Raw genomic sequence first — 8,507 nt, forward strand, 5'->3', positions numbered from 1 at the left:
AATTGGAAGCCGGGCTCGGTGGCTCAGCCTGTAATCCCGTGCCTTGAGAGGCTGAGGTGAGTGGATTGCTGAGCCCGCAGGTTCAAGACCCGCCTGGGCAGCGAGACCTCATCTCTACAATAAATCAAAACATCAGCCGGGCGTGGTAGTGCGTGCCTGTAATTCCGGCTACTCGGAAGGCTGAGGCGGAAGGATCGCCGGAGCCCAGCAGGTCGAGGCTGCGGTGGCCGGGAGCGGCCACTGCACTCCAGTCTGGGCGACCAAGTGAGACTCCAACTCAAAAAAAAAAAAAAAATAGGGAGATGAATGGAGAGAAATACTGGAATGTAGGTGTATGAACCAGTAATTATGGAAATATATTGAACAATGTGAATTTGTTCTGAGTATCAGTATTGGACTGACATCCATTTGCTATTTCTAATTGTGTATGCATTTGAATAAATTAATTTCTCGTGAACCTTAGACTTTTCATCTTTAATGTGAGAGTAACACCAGAGTACTCTCCTTTATCGAACTGTAAATAGACTCTGAACTAAACAGTAAATGTGTTTCTTGTGGGAGGGAAAGTTAGCTTAATGCTTAGCAGTAGAAATGAGGCCTCTTGCATTCTAATTTTATCCCAAATCTAGAATTGTGAGGAAGGACTGAACCTCTCCCAAATCTTTTATCTTTATGCTCCAATTTTCCAATATTAAGTTAGCTAATTTATCCCTTGTAAAACATTAATGTTAAATAGAATTTGTTGACATGGTCTAAGAGCTAATTTGATCTACAAACCCTTTTAAGTCCAAGGCTGCTTTTGTCACAGGTCAGTCAGGAGATCCTAGAGCTGTTAAATACTACAACAGCCAAGGAACAATCCATTGTTGAAAAATTTCGCTCTCGAGGTCGGGCACAAGTGCAAGAATTCTGTGACTATGGAACCAAGGAGGAGTGCATGAAAGCCAGTGATGCTGATCGACCCTGTCGCAAGCTGCACTTCAGGTCTCTTGGGAGGGAATGAGGTGGGATGGGTTTGCTAGAAGCAATCATTCCTTATCAGCATGTTCCTTATAGTTGGGGTTCTGACTATAATCCTCTTTTTTCGTTTATGGTTTGTGTGTGTCCTCCAGATTCTGAAGGTATACTTTCAGAACTGGTGTTGTATGGGAAGGAATATAGGCTGCACTCCCAAATAAGTGTGGGGTTTAAAAAAAAAGTTCCCTTCTTCTTACAATAGCACAACTCTATCTCTGAGCCATAGTGAAAGTTAAATTCTCTGAAAGGACTATTTTAGGAGAAATGGGAACCTTAACTCTTAGGTCAGTGTTCTAATCTGCTCTAACCTGCCAAATCCTGCACTGCTTTCCTTTCTCTGGAGAGGAAAAGAGGAAACCAAGTCTTTACTCAGAGAGGAATTACTGTTCTTTAGTGTGAATTGTGGATTTCCATGTTACCTACCTCCCTTCTTTTAAAACTCAGAGGAAGCTCTAATAGGATTAGGGTAGGTTAATAAAAGGACATTTTGAAACCATTTTGTACTTGAACTGTGAGATTTACTTCTAGAGCACCATCTTGATTCTGGTTCTCCCTTTTTATTTCCCCAGACGAATTATCAATAAACACACTGATGAGTCTTTAGGTGATTGTTCTTTCCTTAACACATGTTTTCACATGGATACCTGCAAATATGTTCACTATGAAATTGATGCTTGCGTGGATTCTGAAGCTTCTGGCAGCAAAGACCATACGCCAAGCCAGGAGCTTGCTCTTACACAGAGTGTCGGAGGAGACTCCAGTGCAGATCGACTCTTCCCACCTCAGGTACGTGTCTGCTCAAAAAGCCCACCTCCACTTGTGGAGTTTTGTTTGAGTAGGGCAGCCATATATGCAGGAAAGCAAGGTGTAATTCAGCAATATCATGCTGATTGGGAATGGAGTGGGATAGATATGCCTCTTAAGGAACAGGAAAATCAAATGGAAAGGAGGGACTGGGGCCATGAATCTGAAAGTGAAGGAAGGGAAGATGACCAAATACCACCTCATGCAGTGGATCTGTTGTGATATCCGCTACCTGGACGTCAGTATCTTGGGCAAGTTTGCAGTTGTGATGGCTGACCCACCTTGGGATATTCACATGGAGCTGCCCTATGGGACCCTGACAGATGATGAGATGCGCAGGCTCAACATACCAGTACTGCAGGATGATGGCTTTCTCTTCCTCTGGGTCACAGGCAGGTAATGCAGTTCAAAGATACATAGGTATGGGCAGATACGGTACAGTGAGTACTGGGTGGTAGATAAAATCCTGGGTTTTCCTAGCTCTGCTATTAAATGTATGACTGATTCAGCCTTTTTTCCCACTGAGCCCTAATGTCTGTTTATAATACAAATGATACCATGAATATATATTTAACTCTACACTTGTTCTTTGGGATTTTTTTTTTCATTCTTAGATACACTCTGTTGCCTTAGTAGTGTTTTGCATGTAAATGTTCACTGAAGTGACATTTAAACACATTAAATATTTTGAAGGGAGAAAAAAACGGGCACGAGTAGTTTACCTTTTCTTTCTAGGGCCATGGAGTTGGGCAGAGAATGTCTAAACCTGTGGGGGTAAGTAGCAGTTGTGTTGCTTTTGAGGGTAAAACTGCTCTAGTCGTGAGATGTGCTCCCTTCCCCCAGAGAATACTGTGATTCTTTGTCTCTGTAAATGGTACTGCCTCTAAACTGTGAAAGCCTGGTTAAAGCTCTAGTTCTTTCTTGTGCCCTACAGTTATGAACGGGTAGATGAAATTATCTGGGTGAAGACAAATCAACTGCAACGCATCATTCGGACGGGCCGTACGGGTCACTGGTTGAACCATGGGAAAGAACACTGCCTGGTGAGCAGCAGTGGGGTCCAACTCAATAGGTGGAACATAAAGAATTCTTACTGAGAAAAAGTTCAAAAGCTGTCCTTTCATAAGGTAACCTGTTGTCTGTGATGAGCAGGTTGGTGTCAAAGGAAATCCCCAAGGCTTCAACCAGGGTCTGGATTGTGATGTGATTGTAGCTGAGGTATGTACATCCCCAGGTAACCAAAGTGTCCACATTTTTTTTTTGAGTTGGAGTCTCACTCTGTCACCCAGACTGGAGTGCAGAGCGGCCACTGCAGCCTTGACCTGCTAGGCTCCAGTGATCCTTCTGCCTGAGCCTTCCAAGTAGCTGGAACTACAGGCGCGCGCTTACATTTTTTACTGTGTCAGTTTTTCAAGTCAGGTGTATTTTCATCCCAAGTTTTTCTCATTTGGAGAGTAAACATAATAGGGCTAGAACTGCATTCCTGAGTAACTTACAGAGTAGCTAGTCTTCATTTCCTAGGTTCGTTCCACCAGTCACAAACCAGATGAAATCTATGGCATGATTGAGAGACTGTCCCCTGGCACTCGAAAGATTGAGTTATTTGGACGACCGCACAATGTGCAACCCAACTGGTAAGGAGACCAGAGAATAGATTATCCCCCAAGAACAAAACTTATATTTGTTGTCAAGGACAGTAGTGGTAGAGCCTCACCTCGCATTTCCCACTAATCTATAAATGAGCCTTAGAAGATTCATAAGCCATTTAAGCTTGGTATTTAAACTGTTGTATGGGATTCTACTCTATTTGCTGGAAACCCAACGGGTTCTAGGCCCCAAAGCATTGCTCTCTAGCCTAGGGTCTCCGATTTAAAAAAAAAAAAATATGGAATGCTTCACGTATTTGTGTGTCATCCTTGTGCAGTGACCATGCTAATCTCTGTATTGTTCCAATTTTAGTATATGTGCTGCCTAAGCGGGTACAAAGTCCCTACTCTTAAAAACCCAAGGATCTTTTCAGCTTTTCTGTGGGATATATAAATCTGCCCCCTGGTGGTTGCTAAATTCTCTGTATAAACTGTCAATTTTAATATTTTTCACCCCTTTAATAGCTTAAAACACAAGCTTGCTAGCATTTTACTTATCCAAAGAATACTCTTTGGCAGCAGCAACTCTGATGTAGGCTTGGCTAGGCATCAGTTACTAACCTTTAGATAATGTAGCAGATCAGCCTGTTTTAACACCAGAATATGCCAGTTTCTAACCAGTCATACTACCATACACTATTCTAATGTTAAGGTCTTTTTCAAAGAACTGGCATGAATATTTGATGATAGGCAGTCTTAATAAAAGATATGCATCTTTTAGCAATGTTAAGTCCTTTAATTCTAGGATTTCTGGTTTGCCCCTTCTTTTCCCCTTGTTTCAGGATCACTCTTGGAAACCAACTGGATGGGATTCACCTACTAGACCCAGATGTGGTCGCACGGTTCAAGCAAAGGTATCCAGATGGTATCATCTCTAAACCTAAGAATTTATAGAAGCACTTCCTTACAGAGCTAAGCATCCATAGCCATGGCTCTGTAGGCTAAACCTGAAGAGCAATATTTGTACAATAGCTTTTTTCTTTATTTAAATAAATGTTTCTATTGTAGTTGGGATTTTGAGGTCTAATTCTGGCTCTGCCACTTAGCATTGTGTGATCTTATACAACTAATCTCTCAGTACAATTCCTTATATATAAATTGGGAATGTTACTTCACTGGGTTGTTGTGAGAATGAATGATGTGAGGATGAATGATAAATCAATGTACAGAAAGCATTAAAACGATCATCGCTAAGCAGGACTGCATAGGATCAGAGTGCTTAGTAATTAGTAATACTCATATGTGAACATGGCTGGTTAAGGAGGTTTTCTAGGACAGCATTTCTCAAGGTAAGAATTTGAGTATCACTTAAGGTTATGTCCACTAGGACTATCATGCTCTCTAAACTTTTCCTTACTCTGTTAGCAACTTTTATTTCCAAGAAAAACTAAATAAGCACATCTTAGGTTAAATAAGTGGGTATGTAGATAATTGGCTTATGTATTATTGTAAGTGAAAACACTTCGGCCTTTTATTTATTCATTTACTTTAGTTGAAGTCTCTTACTCTGTCACCCAGTCTGGAGTGCAGTGGCATGCTCATGGCCACCACAGCCTCAACTTGCTGGGCTCAGGTGATCCTCCTGCCTCAGCCTTCCAAGCAGCTGGAATTACAAGCATGCACCACATGCCCAGCTAATTTTTTTAAAAATGTATTGTAGAGATGAGGTCTTGCCAAGTTTCCCAGGCTTGTCTTCAATCCGCAGGCTCAGGCAGTCCTCTCACCTCAGCCTCCCAAAGTGCTGGGATTATAGGTGTGAGCCACTGTACCTGGCTTGACCTATCTTTTAAAGGTATTTCATCAAACACAAGTTGTTGGTTTTTTTTTTGAGTTGGAGTCTCACTCTGTCGCCCAGACTGGAGTGCAGTGGCCGCTCCCGGCCATCACAGCCTCGACCTGTTGGGCTCCGGCAATCCTTCCACCTCAGCCTTCCAAGTAGCTGGAACTACAGGTGCGCGATCCCATGCCTGGCTAATTTTTTTTAATTTATTGTAGAGATGAGGTCTTGCCAAGTTGCCCAGGTGGGTCCTGAACCTGCGGGCTCAGGCAATTCACTCACCTCGGCCTCCCAAAGGCGCGGGATTACAGTCTGAGCCACCGAGCCTGGCAAACAACTTTTTTCCACTGGTGAAACCTCATATTAATTTAAGGATGTTGAGTTCTGCCTCTTACACTCATAAACTGTGATAACTCAGATAAGGATGCTGACTGCAGAAATATTTATAAAGAGAAATAAATAAAGAATTCCTGAGTGGTATCATTTTCCCTGCAGTCCAGTGTGCCTACTATGTTGAAAATTTTCTCTCAAAGAAGTGTATTGATGTGATAATAGTAACTGTTTTAAGAGGAAAACTTTAATGCAATTTCTTAATCCTTTTAAAAATGGATGCACAGTTGTGTTTTCTCTAGGCTCAAAGCTGAGTTCTCTCCCATTATTTTAATAATATTTTAGGCAAGTCTATGACAGTTATACCAACATGGTTCCTCAACCCCTACCACCACCCCTACCATCCCTGTTTTGCTTGTCCATACTCCCTTTACCCTTTCCTCTCTTATCGCTGTCATTCCTGCTTGTGGCTGAAAGAAAAAAGCAATTCCAGATTACAGCAAACTCAACGGCTCTGCTCCATAGCCTGGCTTCTGTTGAAGGGAGAAACGGAGGAAAGCATGAAGGGCCATCATGGGTTGCGATCAGGCACTACCAGAAGCCCAACTTGTGTTGCAAAACAGGCTCTTGGACATCCCAGCAGAAAGTTCTTCACAGACTTGTAGAATAGGAAGGACTATTTCACAAACACCACTGTGTTTGAATTTCTAGAGGCTACCCAGGCCAAGAATACATCCCTAAGAGAGAAAAAGATACAAACAATTTCACACACACAAATAATTACAGCTTAGTTTTGTTTTCTGGTTTTTTTTTGACTCGAAGTCTTACTCTGCCACCCAGCCTGGAGTGCAGTGGCTGGGCTCAGGTGATCCTTCCACCTCAGCCTTCCAACCAAGTAGCTGGAACTACAGACATGCACCACCATGCCCAGCTAATTTTTCGATTTACTGTAGAGACAAGGTCTTGCCAAGTTGCCCCAGCTGGTCTTGAACCCATGGGCACAGGCAATCCTCTCGTCTCCACTTCCCAAAGTGCTGGGATTATAGGTGTGAGCCACCACACCGGGCTTGATATATTCTTTTTAACTCTGTCTTAAATAGGTTCCCAAATAATATCCTCCAGCATTATAGTGAGATAGTATCACCTTAGGAATATAAGAATAGTGGGCTTGAAAGTCAGTAGAGGCAATGCTAGTCTACTATAGATTTTTTGAGACAGGGAATACAAATGCTTTCATGTGTATAGGTAATTCCCAGGAAAACGGGAAAGGGCAAAAACTTGAGAACTTCTGCTTATTCCCCCCATACTTAGTACCTCATTGTGTACTATTTTCCACTTACCCACTACTCCCCAAATTCTCATTCCCCATCTGGTCTGGTTTGCACTAAGGATTGAAAACCTAGTATTCACAATCACTAATAGCTTAATGTATCATCATATTTTAAAAGTGCATACATAGAGAGGTATGTGGTAATGGAAAAGAGTGAATGGCAAATTATGTCACCTTTGGCTATGGAGCAAACGCTCTTTTAAGCAGGAGAGTTTTTCTAGTGGCCTCTCTAATCAGACCAGATACACAGCAACCTACTCTACCTGAGGTAAGGTGATACTGATTATATGCTCAAGGTTACTCTATTTCCCAACAGTTAATTTAGCAATACTGAATTATAAGAAGGGTAACTGTAAGCTTACCTGCAGTGCTTCACCACACACTCATTGCTGCAGTACTCGTTGTCCCAGTCCTTACTCACAACAGGAGGGTTTTCACAACCAGACCTCACACATCGAGGCTGGGGTGAGAGTGTCACAGGAGACCCACTCACCAATTCAACATCCATCTGAGAAGGAGATTCAACCTGTGAGAGGAAAAGAGCACAGAGGGTGTATTAGCTGCCTACCTAGCTAGTCAAATCCGAGAACTAGTGGTACAGAAGGTGTTAGTTTCTCACATGTGGGGTAAAGTTCCAGAGGTGAGTTCTTGGTCTTTCCCCCTTTAAGCCCAGTTTCAGAACTTTGCCAAGCAGACTAACATGAAGATTCTCCCTATTAGAGAAGGCTGGGTGTATACTACCACTTTTTTCCCCTTAAGGCTTGTCAAGTAAAACTGGGAGTGGAGAGCTAGTGCTCTTTAATTTTAATGTAAGACAGGTGTGGTGGCTCACACCTGTAATCCCAGCACTTTGGGAGGTGGAAGCGAGAGGATTGCCTGTGCCCATAGGTTTGAGACCAGCCCGGGCAACTTGGTGAGACCTCATCTCTATAATAAATAAAAAAATAAGCTGGGCATGGTAGCACACGCCTGTATAGTTCCAACTACTTGGAAAGCTGAGGTGTAAGGATCGCCCGAGCCCAGCAGGTCAAGGCTGTGAGCATGCCACTGCATTCCAGCCTGGGTGACAGAGTGAGATTCCAACTCAAAAAAAAAGAATGTGAGTAGAGGAAGAGTCATCTCAACTCAACTAGATGGGGAAGGCTAAGAGAAAACAAAATGTGATACAATTAGAAACAAGAAAAGAATCTGAAAATTTATAGTTTCCTGGGAGTTATTTTTTTCCTTTAAGTGATTGCTTCATTAATTGTAGAACTAGGCTTGGTGCGGTGGTTCAGCCTGTAATCCCAGCACTTTGGGAGACCAAGAAGAGAGGACTGCATGCGCCTGTAGTTCCAGCTAGTTGGAAGGCTGAAGGAGAAGGATCACCTGAGCCCAGTAGGCTGAGGCTGCAGTGGCCGTCATCGTGCCACTGCACTCCAGCCTGGGTAAGAGTGGACTCTGATGCAAAAAAAGAAAAATTGAAGAACGACAGTCTCAGATCCATATTTTATAATGGCTACTGGTCATGTACAAGATAAAGAAATAAAACTAGGATAGGTCGGGCTCGGTGGCTCAGCCTGTAATTCCAGCAATTTGGGAGGCCGAGGTGAGTGGATTGCCT

At 42.8% G+C, this 8,507-nt stretch overlaps 2 protein-coding genes across 5 annotated transcripts in view; one reads left to right on the plus strand and one right to left on the minus strand.

Moving 5' to 3' along the window:
- Positions 1 to 4,481, plus strand: part of METTL3 (methyltransferase like 3) — a 6,313-nt gene extending 1,832 nt beyond the window's left edge. The window contains exons 3-10 of one of the 2 annotated variants that reach the window (XM_021714658.1): positions 809 to 984; positions 1,587 to 1,803; positions 2,030 to 2,217; positions 2,557 to 2,595; positions 2,756 to 2,864; positions 2,971 to 3,039; positions 3,343 to 3,455; positions 4,250 to 4,481. In XM_021714658.1, coding sequence (XP_021570333.1) covers positions 809 to 984; positions 1,587 to 1,803; positions 2,030 to 2,217; positions 2,557 to 2,595; positions 2,756 to 2,864; positions 2,971 to 3,039; positions 3,343 to 3,455; positions 4,250 to 4,361 — 1,023 coding nt within the window. In that variant the 3' untranslated portion in view covers positions 4,362 to 4,481. The remainder of the gene's footprint in view (positions 1 to 808; positions 985 to 1,586; positions 1,804 to 2,029; positions 2,218 to 2,556; positions 2,596 to 2,755; positions 2,865 to 2,970; positions 3,040 to 3,342; positions 3,456 to 4,249) is intronic. The other variant, XM_008062390.1, reaches the window with a different exon arrangement.
- Positions 4,482 to 5,799: 1,318 nt separating this feature from the next.
- TOX4 (TOX high mobility group box family member 4) overlaps positions 5,800 to 8,507 on the minus strand; it is a 19,973-nt gene continuing 17,265 nt past the window's right edge. For all 3 annotated transcript variants that reach the window (XM_008062391.2, XM_021714657.1, XM_021714656.1), the window contains 2 exons: positions 7,267 to 7,430; positions 5,800 to 6,311 (listed from right to left, as the gene is read on the minus strand). In XM_008062391.2, coding sequence (XP_008060582.1) covers positions 6,251 to 6,311; positions 7,267 to 7,430 — 225 coding nt within the window. In that variant the 3' untranslated portion in view covers positions 5,800 to 6,250. The remainder of the gene's footprint in view (positions 6,312 to 7,266; positions 7,431 to 8,507) is intronic.

The sequence above is a fragment of the Carlito syrichta genome, unplaced genomic scaffold (genome assembly GCF_000164805.1).
Source record: "Carlito syrichta isolate Samal-C Ts95f unplaced genomic scaffold, Tarsius_syrichta-2.0.1 Scaffold305690, whole genome shotgun sequence".
In the NCBI taxonomy this organism is placed as follows: Eukaryota; Metazoa; Chordata; class Mammalia; order Primates; family Tarsiidae; genus Carlito; species Carlito syrichta.